The sequence below is a fragment of the Suillus subalutaceus genome (assembly GCF_016647625.1).
Source record: "Suillus subalutaceus strain FC151 chromosome Unknown DFJ58scaffold_32, whole genome shotgun sequence".
Lineage (NCBI taxonomy): Eukaryota > Fungi > Basidiomycota > Agaricomycetes > Boletales > Suillaceae > Suillus > Suillus subalutaceus.
This window is the reverse complement of record NW_024540281.1, coordinates 177,180-199,526: the sequence shown is the minus strand read 5'-3', so window position 1 is coordinate 199,526 and position 22,347 is coordinate 177,180. Positions and strand designations below refer to the sequence as shown.

General features: G+C 48.2%; 4 protein-coding genes across 4 annotated transcripts; 1 reads left to right on the top strand and 3 right to left on the bottom strand.

The window, feature by feature from the left end:
* Window positions 1-4,294: 4,294 nt before the first annotated feature.
* On the bottom strand, window positions 4,295-4,714 carry DFJ58DRAFT_644787 (uncharacterized protein; the record flags this gene model as incomplete). The annotated part of the gene is made up of 1 exon (XM_041381409.1): window positions 4,295-4,714. A coding segment is annotated over one exon (420 nt), but the record flags the coding sequence as incomplete, so codon positions are not given.
* Window positions 4,715-7,046: 2,332 nt separating this feature from the next.
* Window positions 7,047-10,354, top strand: DFJ58DRAFT_779087 (amino acid permease/ SLC12A domain-containing protein; the record flags this gene model as incomplete). The annotated part of the gene is made up of 18 exons (XM_041389668.1): window positions 7,047-7,694; window positions 7,828-7,940; window positions 7,987-8,051; window positions 8,104-8,155; window positions 8,391-8,445; window positions 8,508-8,578; window positions 8,714-8,718; window positions 8,767-8,849; window positions 8,895-9,028; window positions 9,080-9,161; window positions 9,211-9,331; window positions 9,386-9,558; window positions 9,621-9,679; window positions 9,730-9,803; window positions 9,855-9,916; window positions 9,969-10,071; window positions 10,120-10,214; window positions 10,271-10,354. The coding sequence occupies exons 1-18, from the start codon at window positions 7,530-7,532 to the stop codon at window positions 10,352-10,354; spliced, it is 1,596 nt and encodes a 531-aa protein (XP_041245707.1). The 5' UTR covers window positions 7,047-7,529.
* Window positions 10,355-11,677: 1,323 nt separating this feature from the next.
* DFJ58DRAFT_744487 (cytochrome P450) lies at window positions 11,678-14,040 on the bottom strand. The gene is given in 12 exon segments (XM_041387318.1): window positions 11,678-11,834; window positions 11,889-12,018; window positions 12,082-12,092; window positions 12,148-12,273; window positions 12,328-12,406; window positions 12,463-12,652; window positions 12,714-12,839; window positions 12,890-13,005; window positions 13,061-13,206; window positions 13,257-13,581; window positions 13,634-13,928; window positions 13,948-14,040. 11 exon segments carry the CDS (start codon window positions 13,833-13,835, stop codon window positions 11,747-11,749), a joined length of 1,539 nt encoding a protein of 512 aa, XP_041245706.1. The 5' UTR covers window positions 13,836-13,928; window positions 13,948-14,040; the 3' UTR covers window positions 11,678-11,746.
* A 5,393-nt stretch (window positions 14,041-19,433) lies between these two features.
* DFJ58DRAFT_726076 (uncharacterized protein) lies at window positions 19,434-20,301 on the bottom strand (the record flags this gene model as incomplete). The annotated part of the gene is made up of 4 exons (XM_041385324.1): window positions 19,434-19,837; window positions 19,889-20,030; window positions 20,083-20,198; window positions 20,253-20,301. The coding sequence occupies 4 exons, from the start codon at window positions 20,299-20,301 to the stop codon at window positions 19,434-19,436; spliced, it is 711 nt and encodes a 236-aa protein (XP_041245705.1).
* Window positions 20,302-22,347: the final 2,046 nt, after the last annotated feature.

The following is a 22,347-nucleotide window of genomic DNA, read 5'->3' as shown; positions in this document are numbered from 1 at the left end:
TGTCTTCCGTGGTGATCTGCAGGTCATGAAGCCCGTCTGACTTGACTGCATACACATGGTCCTGGCCTCGACCGGGCCTCAGCCAGGCTTCTGTGACCGGGAATACGATGCAAGGCAAATGCAACCGGTGGTCCTCAAAACGAGCAGCACGCGTGCGATCGAGCTGGTCATAAAGTCTCGAAGCCAAATCCACAGCCACGGGATTTTTTCGCAGCGAAGACACCGCTGTCTGAATCTCATCTTCAGACAAAGATTGTAGGGCGGATGGCGGGGCTGCATATGAGATGACGTCGGCAGGAAGACAACTATTGAACTCTGATGATTCTCCGACCCAGTCCAGAGCGGTAATATCGCCCGACTGAGTTACGATTTTCTGCAGGAGCCGCCCGAGTGCGTTCTGCTTCTTCTCGCCATAATCAACATGTAGGCGGATGCCAAATATGCCGAATAACGAGTATGCGACGTCTTCTTGCAATGTGGTAATACGTCTCGACGCCCACTGAAGTTTCTCCCGGGCGCCTCTCATCCCGGGACGGAAGTTCACAACGGCTTGTCGATCTATGCCTGTCGCAAACTCCAACTCCTGCATGATCACGACGGAATATTTGTGGTTGGAAGTGCGATCATTGAGATAAGGAGTCCAATCGTTCTGATAAAATATAATGATGTTGGGAGCGAGGAATTCTTGGACCGTCCACCCGCGTGTGTTCCAAGCGCTGTTCGCCAGTGCGCCAGACTTTGACGAGGGTGGAACATCCGAGAGGTACGCGATCGTGAGCGCGGAGTGATGATACCAGACGAACATGGACTTGACCGATGCTTGAAGCTCAGCATCGTTGCTCTTGTCGATGCAGCATGTATCGCTCCATGCCCAGCGATACCCCAAATCACGAGCAGTTTTGCAGAAGGACTGCAACTTCGTGATGCCGCCAACCGCATCTAACTCATAGACAACCTTGCCCTGGATATCCTGCAACAGCGGCTCCTCGCCTTCCCACCTGTGCGATAGCATGACATATTGGAAGTACTTCATCACCACTTCGTTGATGTGCTTCATTCGAAAGTCTGGATGGGTGATAGTTGATGATACAAGCTCCTTGTACTCTATGCTCGATGCGAAGGTGCATATCTGCGCCTCTCGATCGCATAAGAGTCCGGTGGTGGTGTCGAATACACGCAGCGGAGCATTGTCAAGTTGAGCATCGATGACCTTTCGAATAGCACGGTCCACTTCGGATGAACTGGGATACTGCTGGCGCAATTCTGCAGGAACGGTTAAAGAATGCTGACACATGGGTTCTATGGGGCTTACTGCGTGTCTCAGTCTCTGGAGCATTATCCATCTTTGAAAGCATGATTTGGAATGCCTGTATCGCTTCATCGTAGCGTTGTGCACCATGAAGCGCTGCTTGCTTCAATTTGTATCCAATATGAGACGAAGGGTTGAGTTGGATGACCTATGTATCACCACAATGACTATAGGTTAAGAAACAATAAATGCCATCGCACCTTCTGCGCATCAATAAGTGCTTCCGTCCATAGCATTTTCCCCAACTTTGCCTTGGTACGATTTGCAAAAATGACATCGGATGTAGAATCCAGGTCGATCGCCGCCGAGTATAAGTCAATAGCCCTGTCAAAATCGCTTGCAGCGAGGGCAGTATCTCCGTTGGTAAGAAAGAGCGCGGTGCACTTTTCCGTGAAAGCTGAGTGAAATGGGGGTGAGGATTGTAGCCTGCGCGACATTACGAACTCTAGACTTGCCGGTGGACCATTCAAAGCAGCTGCCCTTCGTTTTTTCGTCAATATTGTCCATCATGTATCGGTATGATTTCATTGCATCTTGCAGTTTACCTCCCCGAAGGAGTGCATCACACCGTGCCTGATGTGCCTTTTGCCATAAGAACTCCAGGTCACAGCCAAAGAGCTGGACAAGACACTCAGTTTATGAAAAGCATTATGTATACATCATCTTAACGCACCACGACCAAGTCCTCGTATATTTCATGGACGAATTTGATGAGAAAGCGCCGGAGTTGATAGCGTCATTGAAGTGGTCGGCGGCTTCGTCATGACGCGCGCCATCCAAGGCTTTGAGTCCGAGTTGAACACGTATATATGCCTAATGTGCAAGTTACAAAGAATCTTAGTGTTGATGACCTAGCGTGGCTGCATTATACTTACTTCCACAATATGACATGTACGAGTATCGGGATTCGGACAATCAGCAGCGAGTTCTTTGAGGAGCAGGTTTGCTTCATCATGTTGATCTGCATTGGAGAGGGCGATGACCTGAAATACGTGATGAGGCGGAGTGTATGCGAGACAGTTGTGACATACCTTGATCAAGAGCAGGAGATGAATGGTTTTTGAATCTTGGCCCGTGTACATGGATGCAACATCAAATGCTGCCCTCGCATTCAGGATGCAGCCTTTTCCGCAGAGGGCAATGCCCTTGGAGATATAGCCTGTCAATGAGGGCTGAATGCTGATGGACTATATCACCATCGAGTTAGCCTTTCGTAAGGGGGCCATGATCAGTGTGTATATCTCACCTTGATTGCATCCTGAAGGGCGTGGTCCCAATTGTGTTTTCGCGCCATAACGATTGAGCGTTGGGCGTAGGAAGTGTGGTTGTTCGCATCGGTATTGATATCTTGGGTGAGTAGTTCTTCGGCGGTAGATAAGTCTCCATCTATGCATGCATCGCGGGCTGTCGTGATGGTGATGATCTGCACCAAACATGCTCGATTTGTGGAATATGATGCAAGGACGGAAACGTGCCTTTGAATTAATGTCGTTGGGAACTGCCCACTCCGAGACCATCTTATCATCACCTCCGCTGCCAGTGAGGATGTGTTTGCCGTCCACGGAGAAAGTGACGCATCTCGTTGAGGATGAGTGCTCGAAGATAGCAACAGTTCGTCGATCTGAGAGCTGCCAGAGACGGACATAGTTGTCACCTGATGCGGATGCGACGAGTGTATCAGTAGGATGAATGGCGATGGCATAGATATAGCTAGCGTGGCCCGTCCAGGGATCACCGACCTGCTCCCAGGATGTTGTATTCCATTCGCGTATGGTAGGATCGGAAACATCGCCGCCTGTGAGAAGGCGTGTGCCATCGAGCGTCCACGCGAGTGACATGTTGTGTTTTGAGTGATATAAGGATGCGACGCGTTTCCTGGTACCTGGATTATAAATTTGAATATTACCGAATGCTGCGATGGCAAGAAGTTTTCCAGACGGCGAATACCGTACGCAGTAGACAACACCATCACAATCAATTGGATTTCCTTGCTGCTCCCAGGTTTTGGTGTTCCACAGCTTCGTCATGTGGTCCGCATATGCACCAGTGGCCAGCACTGTTCCATCAGGAGAAAAATCTAGTGAGGTGATCCAAAGGGAGTGGGCTTGAATAGGTTGGGTGAGCGATTCACCAGCTTCTCCGCGCCAGATGATGAGCTGTCCGTTATATTCACCGCTTGCTATCAATTGCCCATCTCGTGATACCGCCAATCCCGGCACCCTGCTGCTATGCCCCCTCATCTCCTTCAACATAACACCTGTCTCCAAGTCCCACAGACGAAGGGTCTTGTCACACGAGGTTGTAACCATCTGCCGTTTATCGGGGAAAACTGCGACTGCCTCTGCGCCTTCTTCGTGGCCTTCGGACTTTCGCAGGGGTATAGTGATTGGAATGAGCTTCGACATTTTACTTGAGGTCGATGGTGTTGGGCATGGACTTTGGAGGAATTCTAGGCGTCTTTTTTTAAGCTGCAGAGGTCCGTGTTTCGTGGGTTTCATGCTGCTTCACTGCGTCAACCAACCTCGATTCCATAGACGCCTAGTACACCTTGGAGGCTCTTCGCTCCCACGCCGTTATCGCAAGGCTGTACCCCTCGGCTCTATACCCTCCCAGCGCCTCTGCAGTGCATACATGCGACCTAGTGCTGCCGAGGTTCGGTTCCGTCCGGTTTTTTCAAGATAACTGAGGACCGAGAACAAAACCTCGGCCAAGTTCACACAGATAGGGTGGACTCTGGGCCGGACCACTTTGAACGGGTTCACAATGGTCAGGTTCGGGTTCGGACCAGTTCGAACCGCCGAATGCAACATAATTAAGTAAGAGTCCCGTCAGCATGAAAATGTGCGAAATAAGAATGAGGTATGTACCAAGGCAGATGAAGTAGACATCTGTGTCGTTTGTCTTTCGATACCGCTTACAAAGATTATCGAGGCCGGACATGATAGACGCCGAAAGGCTGTCAAAAGTATACTTGCTGCCTTCCGTCACTGGCAATAGCAAAGCTACCGCACCGTCGGAGCTAACAACACTAGATATGCTCTTGAGTGTGCTCTCAGCGCTGATGCAGTCCAAAAAAATTCGAAGATTTTTGCCTACTGCGAGTAGGATCTTCTCGGGCATGTCGTCAGCGCTGTAGTCTATGACATGGGCGGCACCAAGAGACTTGAGGTAGGAATGGTGACGATGGGACGCGGTTGCAATGTCCCGCTTGTACCCAGCAAGGGCCAATAGTTGAACAGCGTATTGACCAGATGTAGCTCCCGCACCATAAACAAGGATAGGAGTTTCTGCATGGGGAGGTGGTACAGATATTGGGAATGTGGGCGGAGCAAGTCCCAAACAATCGAACAGCGTGTAAAATGCAGTTATGAAGTTGTCTGGAATTGTTGCAGCTGCTTCGAGCGATTAATCATTGGGGAGCTGCAAGTCTTTGATTGTGTCGGTGATGATTGCGCCGGCGAACTTACTGGTGTGTTGACAGTGAGCATCTTTCGAACCTGAGGATCATATCAGTTGATTCTCATGAGTCGCAGAACAGAAGGAACAACAGTTAACAAACTTATGGGTTCGGACTGGTTCAGACTCGTCCAAACGGGTCCGAGAGCCATCCGAGACTGCCCGAACGATAAACCTAGGTAGGGTTTGGTCCTGCATTGTGTGTCGGACCACTAACCGAACGGTGGTCACGTTCGCAAAAGTTCAGGTTCAAACCCAGGTTCGGGACTGAACGTTAAAAAGCTACGGTATTCCATCGCATCCAATCGAGTAGTCGGTGCTTCCCTGCGCCCGAATCTGACTATTTAACCTCCATGAGTGCATGAATACTATTGTTTTTCGTGTCGAGCAGCTACTCCAGCACATCAGCATGTCACTCCTTCAAACGCATCGATATAGCTTACTGCAATATGACCACTTCATCCTGCCGATTCCCAAGACCTGCTTGTGCACCGGATGCAGCCGAAGTTCTTGGGTCGTTCAGCAGTGGCTCAAACTTAAAGCTTTCAACATTGACGGCCGTCTCCATGTTTACAGCTTGCGGGGTAAATTTCTATGGACTTCAACCTTAGGCCATGTAGCGTGAGTGAGCGTCTGATCCCATTCTACTTTGACGGTCTGTACACCGGTTCCGCAATGGGTAGTATGTTTTGACTGATAGCATCGTTGGCAGAAACTGGGATCACGGATCATGCCATGATAAGCGGTTTAATTTGTGCTTGTGTTCCAATATCTAGTTCTATTCCTGAGCTCACGTCCGTGTTCTCAGGTTATTCGTCACAACTGCGAAGTCAGACCGGAGAATCGCTTCAAGCTCACTCGTACGGTTGTGATCGCGCTAGGTTTTGACGAGGAAATAAGTGCATTGCAGGTAATTTTCTAAAATCTCTGCATAGCTAAACGTTTGAAGGGTGCGTCTTCCTCAAGATACCAGAATGATAGAGAAAATGGCTTGACCTTGCTTGTCGACTCCTCGCCATTACCACCCGCATCCAAACAACTAGGAACAATATCACGCCTCTCTCGTCCTCTTACTTCCAACCCCAGCCCCTGAATCTCCCCATATCGAGAGTCTGGACGAGTGCCTCCACAACGGTTACATCTAACCCAGGACAGAGGTCACGAAGATCACGAAACAACACAAGGCGCATCTTAGCATCCACCACAGCTGTACGGGGCCACACATCAGCCAATTCACGGAAAGCACTGATAGTGTGGATGACTGATGCATCTTCCAGCTCTAATGAGTCCTGCTCAGCTGTGGGCGCTAATACTGATGGATGATGTGACTGCAGGCTGGTTTGTGTTATGTTTCACTTTGGGTTAGGAGATGGTGAGGAAGAATGGGACCGAGAGCTACAGCTTGAAGCCATATAGTAGGTATATGCGTTGAACGTAATGATGCGCTGAGCCATTGCTTAATCTCGACTTCACATTACTTTCCGTGGTCGATGGATAATAAGACTGAGGGGTGCTCTAGAGAGAAAGAAGAGTAGCGAGCGCGGGAGGTGATGTTCGTTAGAAATATCCGTATAGTATGCCGGGAGAGAGATAACAAAATCAGCGATGTGCCAGGCAACTTGCAAGAGATATCACTTGCCTCGCTCTCATCCCAAACCACTGTTCCATACCGCCTTTCGTCGTCAAACTGAGCAGAGGTGCGGGGGTGCACACAAAAGTGAATAATTCTTAGTTGACGCGTAAATTGGTAGGGTGAGCTGAACGCAAACAAAGGAATGACCAGAGCATGCATATAGGAACATATGGTAGATGTATGGCTGCCTAAGTGGCCAGCATTAATATTGTTCGCATCAGGAGAAAGGTGTAAGGAGTAGACATGTCACATAACCGGTGTGGGCTTTGATTAATTTGATTTGTGACACTAGTGAGCTCGCGATCAGTGCTGGCCCATCACGTGATATATCATTGATATATTACATTATAATACATAAATACTTCGATTCGGAAGCGCAAGCTTGTTGGCTTTTTGCTATCATGTTCGTTTTTTATGTAACCACATGTACAACAACCATTCTGTGACTCTGATCTGCAGACACTTCGTTTTAGCCATGCCAATATGGCTGTCGGCGCACAGCCTAAAGAAGCTGTATGAACGCCTCCATAATGATATGTTACTGACCCCACAACATGAAAATCTGCACACAGTGCATCCTTTATTAAGTGAGCAGCCACGGGCTTTCAGAATTTTCCAACTAAACTTTCGCACACCTGCCACACCGTGACAGTTGCGTGCGCAGATTCTCCTGTGTCCACTGTTTCCCCCTCTGGAGCCATCGTTCGTTCCGTAGCACTAGCGCTCTCAGCACGCTCCAAGAATACTAGCCAAAGCAGACGTACATTCGATGGAAATTGGCGTCCTGAGGGATTACCAAAAGCACCAAGCACGCGTCGCAAGAGCCCAACTGCCGCAGTACATTACGAGACGATAAGCCCGGCGCCGAGCTCTAGTTAATATCGGTCATGAAACATGCTGTAAGTATATCGCCTAGGCCTTTCGGAGCCAAGGCACCAACAGGTGCTCTATCGGATGTAAGATGGGTTTATGATGCGGAGCTCAATAGATAGAGTGATTTGCTGTGATTAAGCGCCTAACTTGAAAAAAAATCCAGGTCCAAAACAAGTGCGACAAGACGCATTGCCGTCTTTTGACACCCTACACACTGTTACCTTCCCCGACCTTCTTGTCTAACCTTACAGTGTCGCAATGGAGGAAGGATCTGAGCTCCAAGAGCGCAGACAATCAAATAAAGCCACTGAGCCTCGCGTGGAACTTCAAGTCGATTCAAGTGGCCCGGGGAGTCTTCCACTCACGAACTTGAATGTTCCTTCCATGGATGATTTTGTGGTACGGAAACTCAAGCAACGACATGTACAGATGTAAGTCCGTGACAGATGTGCCAGCTTTCCTACTTATTTTGTTGGCCTTCATTCGTCTCTCATCATAGGATTGCTGCAAGTCCCTGGATGTCTTTCCTTTGAACGTCTTTGACTATTTTCCTAAGATTGCTGGTACTTTCGGTACGGGACTATTTCTAGGCACAGGGGGAGCCATCCGCACAGCTGGGCCACTTGGTGCCTTGATTGCATTTGCCCTTGTTGGTTCTGTAGCGTATTCGTAAGTTCAGTAGCGATTTTTGCGGGATCCACCTTGATTCGGCCAGGTCATTATGTTCACTCGGGGAGATGACCTCCCTAGCCCCGATATCAGGATCATTTCCCCACTTCGGTTTGTACTTCTCCTTGTGAGACTGGAATGATGACAACTTGCTGTCACGCAGCCTCCCGTTGGGTCGATCCCGCATTGGGATTTGCAGTGAGTGACCTACTTAAGTACTTGCCTCTGACTGACCTTTCATATTCTCTAGGTTGGTTGGGTGCATCTTTATCTTCTCGCCATGTTCGAACATAGCTAATCAAGTGTCACTCGTCAGAATTATTTTATCGTAAGGTTTCATTCTGTGTCCATCGAAAATGTGCCTAGATCATGATTGCTTCTTTATAAGGCCAATTTGTAGGCGCATACAGTTTATCGTAGCCATTCAGTGATTCAGATCGGTATTTTCAGGCTCACTGTCCCTGTGGAAATATCCGGAGCACAAATACTGATCTCTATGTGGGATGTAAGTTTCCTAAACTACATTTGATGTTCCAGTTCTGTCCTAAAGATCGGAATCTTATCTAGTCAAATCACGTTGCAGTTTATACTGTAGTGATCTGTATCTCAATATGCGCCACCAATATATTTGGTGTAATGTGAGTCGTTGAAGCTGGTTGTACCACATGTATCCATTCCTAAATTTTAGATACTTCGGAGAAGGTTGGTCCGTTATGCTTGTCAATTTATATGCTAAAGGATGGACAGCCGAATTTGCTTTTTCCATTTTAAAGTGTAAGTTAGCCTTCTGCCAATATTTGTACAGCAAACTGAGCGTATTTATCAGTGGTGCTGATCACTGGTCTTATCATTGTTGGCCTCGTCATTGACCTTGGGGGAGCACCGAATCACCAGCGACTTGGTTTTCAAGTACGTGTCAGTTTATCAGCAGACTAGTGGGCTAATTATCCAAAGTACTGGAAAAATCCGGGTGTCTTTGCTGGACCTGGACTTGAACCTCGGTATCCTGCACTTGATAAGTTCCTCGGAATATTGAGTGTCATTACTCAAGCCGCATTTGCTTACCAAGGAATGGAGTTAGTGGCTATGTAAGTCGTATCTCATTCTGGGCCAATATATATTCACTGACAATGCGATAGTGCGGCATCTGAAACGGAGAACCCACGGAGGAATATTGCCAGAGCTATTCGCAGAGTTTTCTACCGAATCCCCATCTTCTACGTTGAGCATAATGGTATCTTACGATGAATAGCCTCTTACAGCTCAGTAGATTCTGGGCGTTTTCATTGCAGGGCTCATTGTACCTTCAAATAACAAGGACCTGTTGACGGGGTTTGGTTTCTCTGCTCAGTCGCCGTTTGTGATTGCGATGCAGATTTCAGGAATAAGAGGTGTGTACTCAAGGTTTTCCGTAAAGTTATGTCTCATTTTCCCCTGCCATGTAGTGTTACCCTCTGTGGTAAATGCAGGCCTCATAGCCAGCGCATTCTCCGCGGGCAACTCGTTCCTTTTTTGCTCTTCGCGCACCCTCTATGGTTTAGCACTTCGTGGGCAAGCACCCCGGTTCCTCACTAGATGTACGAGAAAGGGCGTGCCTATTGTGGCAGTGCTATGTTCGGTATGAATGAACGCTCGTTTAGTCCTACATAAGTACCACGGACGCTGATGTGGGGTCAACAGAGTGCCTTCGCTTTTTTGTCTCTGATGAATATATCATCAGGTGCAGAAACTGTGTTCAAGTGAATTTCAGTCATCTTGTGTTCACAACTTGGCTCACATCGTGTCTTAGCTGGCTCCAGCATCTCAGTGTCATGGGTGGTTTTTTAGGCTGGCTTTCGATTAATATAACTTACATTTTTTTCTGTGAGTACCGGGCGTATCTATGGATCATCGATGAACTAATGAATTGTGTAGATCGCGGACTGCAATACCAAGGCATCGACCGACGGAAACTCTTTTACTGGAATCCCCTACAAGTCAGGCAGGATCACCAAAACGCATAAAACAACCACTGATCTAAATCTGTAGCCGTGGCTATCCGTCTGGGGCCTGATCTGGTGTGTACTATTTATTCTAATAAATGGGTACAACGTGTTTTGGGATTTTAGTGCCTCTGGCTTCTTGACGTCATGTAGGCCCGTCCTTCTCTACCAGGATGACGTCTGACCAATTATCGCAGATCTGACTATCCCGCTATTCATTGGATTATTTCTCTTCTGGAAGATTACGCGAAGCACGGCGATTTGGAACCCGGGTGAGATGGACTTCACTACGGTGCGCATTTGATACGTCAGATTACCTGGGACTCAAACTCACCTGCAATTAATCAGTGTATTCCCAGCATTGAAGAAACCGAAGGTCCTCAGTACCCTCCGAATGGTTTCTGGCAACACGTTGCTGCGGTGCTTTTTTGACCGGAGTTACTATGTCTGCTGAACATGTAGACTACGTGGACACTTGGGAAACATCATGTATGTAAGGATTACCAATCGTCTGACGCCGGAAACTGCTGATTTAACGCTTACCTTGACCACCATCAGCGCACTGACCTCGACTCCCTGTCAGCACCTATCTCTCGTCATTGTCAACCCTCAGTTCTCAATCCTCGTCATCATCACCCTATTCTCAGTTCGCCGTGTCCGAATCTGTCAAAACCACTATGCAACTCTCGTCATTCTGTCAATAACATACCCGTTTATATCATTCACTCAATCGTTTCGTATCCTCTTCCCTTTCAGTCTACTCTACCCTGTCAGGCGCGACGCCACTCCCTTCAGCGTCCGTCATCACATAATCGATTCGGCATAGCTATACCCGACCCTTAACGTTTCGCTGTATAAAAGTAGCCCATGTACACTCCTTACTTCAGGCAAATATACCAGTCTCCCAGTCTCATTCTCTCACTCGTCTTCTAAACCGCATCGCTATCTCTATCGGCTATTCATTTCAGACTCGTCTCGATCCGTATCGCATAACCTGTGTTGAAAGCTAATCTAATTTTACAGCGCATATGCAGCGCACTAGTGGTCTCCACGCCCCTTCGAACTCGCAGCGAGAGCCACTCAGGTTCTTATATGTAATCTAATGATTTGGAAACTACAATAAAACCATAACCCTTCTGTACTGACATGGTTCGAGTTCAACAGGTCACACTGCTATGTTGATAGTCACTTTGGTCATCCCATTTCAGGTGCCTCTTAGGTTGTACAATACCTATAAAGGATTTTCACCTAGGGGGCACCTTTTACATGGTGTTGTTGAAAGTGAGAACGCGAAGAGACACTATCTATTTGCAGAGACGACGCTGATATTGTATTTCCTGAGTTGCTACTGTAAACACGATATCATATTATCGTAGAGCCGACCGAAGGGGAGTCCTTGTATATAGTAATGCCGCATCTACTTGCTGACGAGTCACTCAATATTGTTCTAGTCTCCCCTAGTCAGACCAAAAGAGAAGGAAGAGGTACTTAGTGCGGATCCAGGCACATTGGGTGTGGGCTAATGCCGCCCGCATAACCGTTACACCAAAAGGTGAAATACTGAAAGCTTAGCTTTCAGCATCAGCGACAGAATATGTACTGATTGTGAGAACTCAGGTAAGCCGGCGTGCTTACACCCTCCCACGTTATCGTCCCCCCACCAGTCCTGCTCCCAATCGCGAGTTAGCATTATTCCACAGGTTCCACAGAAACAAATGATTCCCTGTGCAAACTCCAAGAATCATATTGTACAACTCCTGAGTGTAACATATAAATTACAACGCATGTTAAGTATTATCCCCGCGTATTTCCGCGGTTTCACCATCATGAGCTTATTAGTGCATCTTGTTCAATAAGCCCAAGGGCAGTCGCAGAGCGAGGCTTGATAGAACACTTGAAAGGTTTGGGGTGGCTTGGAGTGTGTCAATCCAGACCAGCGCCAGACGTGACAAGATACGCGACATACCTGATACCACCTGGTAAGGGTTCAACCTCGGGGGTGATCTCGACACCATTCTCGATAACCTTGGAAATATCAAACACGGCCAGTGACATCGCAGCGGATATCCAAATGGAGGCTTCAGCAAGGTAAAGACCTGTACATCAAAAGCAAGCAAACGTCAGAATACTGTCAGTTAATTGATGCGAGTTGGACACACCTGGGCATATACTGCGGAGCAGAAAATTAGCATTCCGATCAGATTCAAAACCAAATTTATGCTTACCGTCTACCAAAGCCAAAGCAAATTGTGCGAGGCTCCGTCTCAGGTTCCTTTCCATCCTTAGTCAAGAAGCGTTCAGGATTGAACTGCGAGGGGTTAGCATATGTTTGTGGATCGTTGAGCATGAACCTGTCGCGATCAAGAGCATTACATTCTGTCCATCAACCGAAGGGGAGCACCAACGAAATGTTAGGCATTACTAAGGAGCCTTTTGGGATATAGTACCCGTCATGGATATCGTCCTTGGTCACACAGTGTGCACCTGTCATTGAAATACCCGTTGGCGAATAAATAGTGTCATGAACAAGATCCACATACCGGTGGGAACGATAACGTTCCAACGCAGGACTTCTTTGACAAGCGCCTCAGTATAGGGGAGGTAGTCGCGGTCGGCGAAGGAGGGAAGACGATCAGGACCGACAACTGCATCTATTTCAGCCTGAGCTTTCTTCTGCACATCAGGGAAAAGTGTCATAGCTAGAAAAAGCGAGTATATTGCAGAAACAGTCTGAGGAAATAGGCGCAGTACTTTCAGAAGATAATGAATAGAAACATAAATATGTAGGGACCAACCGTGTCAGAACCGCCGGCGTATAGGGAAAAGCAGACCATTTCACAGTGTGGTCCTCTTCCGCAGACATATCACTGTCTTCTAAGAGATTCGAGGTAAAAGACATGGGGGCGATGCCAGCAACCTGTAAAATTTGAGCTTCAATGCATGATCACAAAACTGCAAATTAGTCACCATCTGGTCCTTGACGAATTCGTGGGGTGCAGAAACCATCTCTTCGAGGGTGCCGCGCCATTCACGTGCTATGCGCTTGAAGCCAGCACCGGGGAACCACGCGGGGACCTTTGCCACTAAAATTTTCAGGTCATCGGAAGCCAACCCAAACGTCAGAATAATATAGCTCACAGAATGGTAAAATATCAACCATAAAATTACCGAACTGACCCTGCGAGAACTGGGATATAGCGCGGTCTGCAAGGTCAACGAAGGGATCATCATTCTCTTTCACTTCATAACCATGAGAGATGCGCAGAATGATAGCGCCAGCAGTGCTATAGTGAAAATTCAAGATAACGTCATTGCGAGGATAAATAATACATACTGTCGGATATGCTCCTGCAGTCGATCGGGTTTCGCAAGCACACGCTTCAGGAATCGAAGAGTCTCGACCTCCTCGGTCTCGTTGTATACGTCCACTGCGGCGCGACTGCCGATGACACGCTGTATGTTCTTGCGTTGCCGGCGAAGACGGTCACCATAAGAGAGGAAAAACAAAGAGTCCTTCCAACCAACAAGTTCACCAACCATAGGAAGAACAGGACGATCAGAGTACAAGATGCTTTTTCTGTCCATCATTTCCATTGCAGTCTTGACAGAGTTCAGCAAAATGATGTGCCAACCCAGAACCTCGACATGCGTGATATCACCTGCAGGAAGACTTTTGAAAATGCATGATATTGGAAAAAGGGAGGCACTCACCATATTTCTGACCCCACTTAGTAAATGTGAGCCAGGGTTTGACGCGAGGCATATCTAAAACATTGCCAATGAGAGGCCACCCCCGGGGACCAGGTGGATATGGTGCAGGATTCTTCTTGATGACCACCTGCTTTACCAGATAGACTCCAACACCGGTAAGGCATAGTAGGTCCAGCCAGGTAACGTTGGTGATTGTCAACATTGTCTACTACTAGCAGAGGATGAGCAACTCAAGAAAGGGGATGTGGAGCAAATTGATCAGATAAGAGGATATCTCGTATTTATATAACACATTGAAAGGTCGGTCACCGCCAGGGCCTGTCCCAACTAACCAAAATCAGTCTGTGCATTGACATTTGATTGAAGGCTGTCCGAGTCTGATACGGTGACTACCTCGGAGTTTGGACCCTTTCTCGGTTCCTTCGAACGACTGAGCAAACAAAGTCCAGACACCTTACATAATTATATAATGAAAAGACCCCAGATTCTGCTTTAATATTCAAGTTAAATTATTTAATATGCTATGTTGAATATTTGTGGCTTGAACGACAGGTGTTATAAGTATACTAGTACTGTTTGGCGATATATCGAGTTTAATCTGGTTTACACCAGGGTAATTGGACGAGCGCTCCATAGCAGGCTCGTTTCCCCGGGTCTTCCCGTGGTTTGCCCTTGGTATGGGACTTTCCCTTGGCCACATTCTGGCCGATGCTCTGTGCATCTTCGGCATGTCGATCGTGTCTCACTCACCTCCTTTAGTGGAGCTCTTACAGCCTATGTCTAGCGAGGCCGAGTGACATGGGGGTTTTTACCTCTTCTCACTCGTATTATTCGTCTCGCTAGGTACGCTGTTTAGTTTGTATTTTTCTCTCTCTTCTCACTCGTATTATTCGTGTCAATAGCAATTTTGCGCAATTTCTAATACATCGAACACTTGTTCTCATGTCTGAAAATGCAGGAAACTCCCATACGATTTCTTCCAACCCCTCTTCTGAATCCCAGGCAGAGTTTGATCCAGACTCTGTCACCCAGTGTACTAAGTTCATCGAGGATTTCAGAAACAGCCTCATTTCGAAGGGAGACGCCTTGCTTGAAATACAGCACGTCCTCCTTGATGCAATCAACGAATCGGAAACACTTACCCAACGAGACTTTAAACCCGGCTTTAATCACTTCCTTGAACTCCTCGACTACACGTCCAAAGAGTCTAATCCCCACCGTGATTCCTCACGAGTTGCGAATGATCCACCCAGAACGCAGTCGAAACAACCTGAGGGAGAGTCAGACAAGTCCACATCTCGGAAAGAGAGTGAGCTGCGAAGGAAATTGCACAGACGAGTACCCGAAGAAGAGGATGAGAGTGATGACTCTGGGGAAGAATACGAGAACGTTTTGCGCAGAAAGAGACGCAAACTCACTGCAGAACGAGCCGGATTCTATCCTTGGCTTGACCCAGATCAATTTAGATTCGTCTCCAGTCAGCGTGCCGAAGAGCTCACCTTGGAATGTTATGAGGAATGGTCCGAAGACACCAAATATTACCGAGGCCAGGTTACTGCAACCCCCGGATGCCCCAGCTTCCCTTTATCGCAATGGACACTCCTCCTCGAAGGGAGAGCGCCTGACCTCGAAAAAGTGTTATCAGGGCATTACTCCACATCTATTGATCCCAAGCAAACCCAAACTCTCGGCAAAGGATTCGAAATCACCCTTTCCCAGCCAACCGCTACTCATAAGGTCAGAAACATATGGCGACTGGAGTATCGCGACAGACCTCTGGATTGAGGCCCTCTCCTTCATCATGCCTTGGAAGGAACGTGAGCTTCGGGGATACAAGCGTTACATCTCCGGCTTCTTCGTCGATGTCCATTACGCCCTCCATTCACGAATTCTCGACTTCGACAAGGCATGTCGACTTGAAATTGAGGGCCAAAAATACATTCGCTTTGATGCCATCTCAAAGTTCCGGCGACTCGAAGTCTCACATCTATCCTCGCTCGGAATGGTCGCCTACGCAGAGTTGCATCAGCTCAGCTCTTCCAGCGGGGATAAGTTTAATGCCAAAGGAGCAGGAGGTGGTAAGAAAGGACGAAGTGAAACTTCTGGCCGAGGGGAGGCGTGCTACAACTGGAACCGAGGAATCTGTGATAAGTCTGCTTCCGACTGTTCCAGGTTCCATGTCTGCAGCAAGTGTCGTGCAGGACATAAATGAGCCGACTGTCCATTGGCGAAGGAAACTAAATGAGACCATAGCGCAGGGTCAAAGGTTTAGGAGAAGGATGGTATGGGGGAACGAAGCAAAGTCCCTCAGTGGAACAGCTATTTGGACTGAGACTGCTGAGCCTCTCCCGCGTCCTCCTCCATCTGAATACGATAATCTCACAGCGCTTTCTACTATTGAGAAGTACCCTCATCTTTTCAAGGTCTCTACTCCCATAAATGTCGACAGATTCGAAACCCTTCTTACCCTCGCCCATCATCCTAATCTCCCATTTGTTCGCTCAGTATGCCAAGGCCTTCGTGAAGGATTCTGGCCCTGGGCAGATACTCATGCTGGAGTATATCCCACTACGTGGGAGATCCCATCTCCAACTCCGTCAACCATCGCCCAATGCGACTTCATTCGGAGTCAGATTTCAAAGGAGGAGTCCATTGGAAGGTACTCACCTAATTTCGGTCCCCAACTTCTGCCTGGCATGTATAGCATGCCCATTCATGCGGTTAAAGAAGGTGGCAAGTATCGCCTTGTCACTAATCATAGTGCCGGGGATTTCTCCCTTAACTCCATGATTACTAAGGACGACATTGCTGGGGTGACCTTGGACAATGTCCAGGACCTCGGTGATGCAATCCGAGAATTTCGACATCATCATCCACTCGAGAAACTAATAGTTTGGAAGGCTGACGTCTCTGAGGCGTATCGCCACATGCCTATGCATCCTCTCTGGCAAATCAAACAAGTTGTTACCTTCGAAGGAGAAAGACGTGTTGATAGAGCTAATGTGTTTGGAGGACGAGCTTCGCAGCGTATCTTTCACGCCTTCATGTCCCTCGTCATCTGGCTTGCGGTATTCGTCCGGCTCATTCAAGCGTTTATATACGTCGATGATTCTTTCTCTTTCGCCAGGGCCAGTGATATGTCTTACTATGTGAAGTATCGTAAGATGCTTCCTACCCCCATGGTTTCCCTTCTCCTCTTGTGGGATGAACTGGGCATCCCGCATGAAGAACGGAAACAGGTATATGGTTCACCACTACCGGTCATAGGCTTTGAGGTGGATCCTAACTTGATGAAGATATCTCTCAAGGACGAATCGAAGAAGGGACTAGTTCAAGAACTCAAGTCTTTCGCCAGGTATAGTCAGAGGAGGTCGTTATGAGAGTTTGAGCATATCACGGGCACTCTTAACTGGGCTCTTAACATATGTCCTCTTCTTCGCCCTGGTCTTTCAGCAGTCTACGCCAAGACTAAGGGTAAGACCAACGCAAAAGGAATGATTTGGATCAATCATGCTGTCGTCGAAGAGCTTCAGTGGGTGGCTTTTCATCTTAATCGATCTGACGGCATCTACCTTTTCAAATCCGTTTCTTGGCAGTCCTTCCCTCCTCAATCGGATATCCTTGAAGTCTACTGTGATGCGTCGGGGTCGGGTATGGGTTTCTGGTATCCATCTCTCAACCTCGCATTTCAGTCTAACCTGCCGGAACATCCTCCCGTGGCAGATATCTTTTTCTCTGAAGCACTTTGCGTAGCTTCTGGTATACACGATGTGCGTCACTCGGTTGCCGGTCAACGGAAAAACTGGCAGTTTATACTGACAGTTTGAATACCGTTTATATGTTCAACACCTTATCCGCCGGACCCAGGTATAATCGTCTTCTTATGGACGTTGTCGAAACCATCCTTGCCTTCGACATTGACTTTCGTGTGTTTCATATTGCGGGAGAGGATAATGTAGTGGCAGATCATCTATCACGTTGGCGAGCACGTGATGCTGTCTCTTGTTCACCAGGGCTTCGAATCGTTCCATTTCAACCCCCTCGGAATGCGCTGGGGCGGGTAAAAAATGATTCCTACAGCGGTTGAGGCTCGGCAGCCTCCTCGTGCTGCCTGGCCTATGGAGCGTCTAATTCATGAGCGCTCCATCAACCTTGGACTTGCCCTTGACAAAACAACTAATCAGACTTATTCATCGGCCGTCAATTCTTATGTGACTTTCTGTGAAATCCATCATCTTGCTCTTGACCCTACGCCAGACACACTCTCCCTTTTCGTCACTTTTATGTCGGCGCACATCAATCCCCGATCCGTCGACAACTATCTCTCGGGAATATGTAGCATCCTCGAGGAGTACTATCCCACTGTGCGCCAAAATCGACGCTCTCGCTTAGTGTCACGCACACTTAAAGGTGCAAAACGTCGGTTTGGGGTTCCCATTCGCCGCAAGCTTCCTTTGTCTAGGGCTGACCTAGAAGCTACCTCTGCCGCCTTGCCAAATCCCCCATCTCACGATGACTTGTTGTTCATAGCCCAACTTTTCAATGGGTTTTATGGGCTGCTCCGTCTGGGAGAACTTGTCTGGCCTGATAATCCGTCCTTACGGGCTTTCAAAAAACTCACTCTCTGGACATCGGTAATCCTCGCTGAATCTCATCATTCATTCGTTCTTCGGCGTCACAAGGCGGACACCAATTTTGAAGGAAGTACTATTGTGGTCCAGCAGGCTCAAACTGCTGATCCTCATCATGCCTTTATAACTTACCTCGCGTCTCGCGACAAGTTATTTCCTTTTAACAGTTTCTTATGGTTGCGCAGTGACGGATCTGTTCCCACTCGCTCGTGGTTCATCAGTCGCCTCAGAGCTTTCTTCCCCGATTCCATTTCGGGTCATTCTCTTTGGGCAGGCGGGGCCACGTCTCTCGCTATTTCGGGGGTGTCATTAGATCGGATCCAGGCCATGGGCCGCTGGTCTAGTGATGCTTTTCGTGTTTACATTCGAAAAAATCCTGCGCTTGTTCACGCTCTCATATTCCATGGAAGGTCTATTCATGATCCGCCTTTCTATTGAATCCCTAAGTCCCCTTACTATATCATTATCGCTATTTATTCTTACCTTTTTATTCTGACTAGTCTGTCAAATCCTGTACTTATATAAGTTATATCTCCCTCCCTCCCTCCCTCATTATAGCTGGAGTTATGGCACTTGTATAGTAGGCACAGTCTCGGCCTCGTTTTTTTTTTTTCGGGGTCCAAATTTCACTGGGGGCTCCTTGTACTCACAACGGGGTCCCCGAATTGCTGGCTATATCCTCGCAGTCTGCGTTTCATCGAGACCTAAGCGAGGACAATTAGATTATGGTCGAGAAGCTCGAGATGGAGTTGTGGAACTTAGCGAATTATTAGACGTGCCTTATTAGGCTATAGGCTCGGCTCGAAACTCGGTTCGACGCCTGTTGACGTCACGAGGGAGGCACCTCGATCGGTACCTTGTGCACTTGCCAGGCTTCTAAGTATATGAAGAAGATATCCCGTTCGAGCATTCACATTTAATGTCAGGTGTGCATGCAATGGTGACCGGTAGGTGCCTACGTTTTGTTCCTGAACGTTGAAGGTTGGAACTGAGACAGCAAAAATTTACCAATGAGTCTTGAATACAACACTCAAAGTATTTAGTGTACAGTTTCAAATAAGTCGTGAATGAGTCATGTTGTTCTTAACAACATGAGTGAGACTCTATAGAACGTAATCGATAATCATGCAAGTCATCAAGGGTATGGGCCATACGTAGTCAAAGCAGGTTCAGTATACCACCGCCCACACACATGACAACAAACTAACACCTAGACAAGCCAATGTGAATATCCCAACAACCCGCTGCAGTCCAAACCATGCGTAAGTGGCGATACCAAGAAGTGCCAGGACAAAGCCGGCACCACTTAGCGCCAAAATCGTATAATAGCATCGAGTCAAGAGATCCAATGGGAGAGAGGACGTCCTGGATTGAAGCCGGAACCCCAAGGGTAGAAGAAGGGACTGTACAGCATACAAAGGAGGGACGGCTCTAAGTAAGAGCTGCTTTCCCTGAATGCTTTCCTGGTGAGGTACACCAGTACTAGAACGTTTTCCCAGCTTGTCGGTTTCGGTTACTGCATCAACGATCTGGTATCGAATGAGAGCAAAAGACGCCGCATAGCCCAGAATTGCTAACGTAAGTTGTAAGTGCCTCGCGCTTCCCTTACCATCTCGGTACTCACAAGAACAGACATGGAAAACGAGGGCGCCAGTAAAACATGCATACACGAGTTCCACAGATTCCTCACTTGCATTAAGTGTCACCTGCGACGGTGTGGAGGTAAGGGTGAACAGCTCTCCATCGATGGAAGCAAGAAATGTCGTCTGACGGGTCGTTCAAGATTCATGCAACTAGAGCCACTAAGCAATGGCTTACTATAAGAGTGAGCGTCTGGAGTCGTTGCATCCATGCTGCCACAAGCGCCGAATCTTCTTCTGTAGTTGTATTTGTATCCTTCTGAGTCTTGCCGACTTGTTCATCACGTTGACCATCTGTGCATTTCTCAAGATTTCTGCTTGATTAATAGAATGTGATCAAATACATACCAACACTGGGCCCAGGGTCTGCTCGTTCAAGGTCTCCTTGAGTAGTCATGACTTGCAGATTGATGTGCGTGTTCAGGAGAAGAAAGTTGCGTGCCCAATGCCCTTACGAGTTGGGCGCCTGCAGGGTCACTGGCAGTTAGTGGATATAAGGTGGCCACATGGCAAGATTCCTCACAGAGGTCCAACGTTGCACCACTGAGTACGCACTGACTCAGTGTCCACTGGATTGACAAGACTTCTCGGACCCACCATTTATATATGTCTTGCGCCCAATAGCACTGAAACCAAGGATATTAATCAACTGATTGCGCCACTGCGGATCTCGCGTTGATATTACGGAAACGGCGGCATAGTTCTATGTAGACGTGAAGGAAGTTTTGACGGGGTCCACGCCGCCATCAGTGGCCATGGTACCTAGTACTTAATAGGTTGACGGTCACGAATCACGATACGTTATGGTCGGGGAGACATCTGGCACCAGGCAGACAAAGATTGAAAGGGTAAATGATGAAGCGACCATGATGACAAGGTCTGCATGCAGTGTGTCGAACACGCATTCAGGTGAGGTTTGCAGTCTAAAGAGGTGACGTAAAAATGTATTCGTCGAGTATCTCCTACAGGAAGAAGTATCTGTTAACGTTGTGGGGCGAGGCGAGCACGTTGCCAGAACGGTTGCTGTGAAATAGTGGGGGACTGCCAAGCCGAGCCGAGCTGGGATCGTCGATTTCCACGCGCTCGAAGCTGGATCCGGAGGCATCAAAATCCCAGAGACTAAGTATGACTGGTCGAGAAGTAACTGAAGTTCGAACCAATATGGAACGAACGAACTGTCTTCCTTCTCTTTTGGTCTGACTAAGGAAGAGACCCTAGACTAGGAGTCTCAATTTCGAAATTCGCTCACACTCTCATATCTACCGGCGGTCTGCTCGTCGACGCGTCATTCAATTAATGTCATTCTAGTCTCCCCTAGTCAGACCAAAAGAGAAGATAGTCGTTCCTTCCAGTACTCCCCCCTCGTACGAGTATGAAGTACCAATGAAAACTACTCGGATACCTGATCTTCGGGGGAAAACATACAGCTACAGTATTTCTATCCTCCTGATCTCCATCAGGTCTCGAACAGAAGACACGTCTTCGACGGGCTGTGCAACGATATCGTGATCCGACGCGATCCTCTTGTATTCTCCGCCACGCTGCCGCGCTAGCAAAAATGCGCCAAAAGGCTGCCCGAGGTGAACAAGCAACCGTAATGCTCGTGATTCTAGATCAACCGCCTCCTGTTTTACAAAAGAACGGTCAGGTGAGTCGTCTGACGGAGAAGAAGGCGGCGTCCAATAATCCTCCTCACACTCCGTATCGTCCCCAACGGCGGGAAGATCTGCAAAGTCCGGTAGCTCGAGGAGAGACCGATCCCAGGGACGGACAAGGACGAAGGTTTGCTGAGTAGGCCTTGTCCGCGAGAACTGAACAATCGGCTCCTTGGTAGTGATCAGCAGGTCACAAAGGCCGTCTGCCTTGACTTCATATCGAGTCTCTTGGGATGGACCGTGGCTCAAACTGACGTCTGTGACATGGAAGGTGATGCAGGGCAGATGCAATCTGCGGTTCGCGAAACGAGCAGCGCTCGTGTTATCAAGCTGGTTGTAAAGATTCAAAGCTAAATCCACAGCTACGGGATTTTCGCGCAGCGAAGAGATAGTTGTCTGCATCCGATCTTCGGGAAAAGATGGAAGGGTGCGTGGAGGAGCAGTGTAAGAGCTAATATGGGCTGGAATACAGCTATTGAACTCGGAAGGTTGTCCGACCCAATTAAGGACCGTAATGTCGCCTGATTGAGCAACGATCTCCTGCAAGAGCCGCCCGAGCGCGTTCTGCTTCTTCTCGCCATAAATGACGGGTAGGGTGATGCCGAAGATCCCAAATAGCGAGTACGCAACGTCTTCCTGCACAGTGGTGACGCGCTTCGATGCCCATTGCAGTCTCTCTCGGGCGCCACTCATACCTGGACGGAAGGTCACCAGGGCCCGTGCATCAATGCCCGTCGCATCCTCCAACTCCCTCATGATTGCAGGGGACTCTTTGTGGTTGAAAGAAC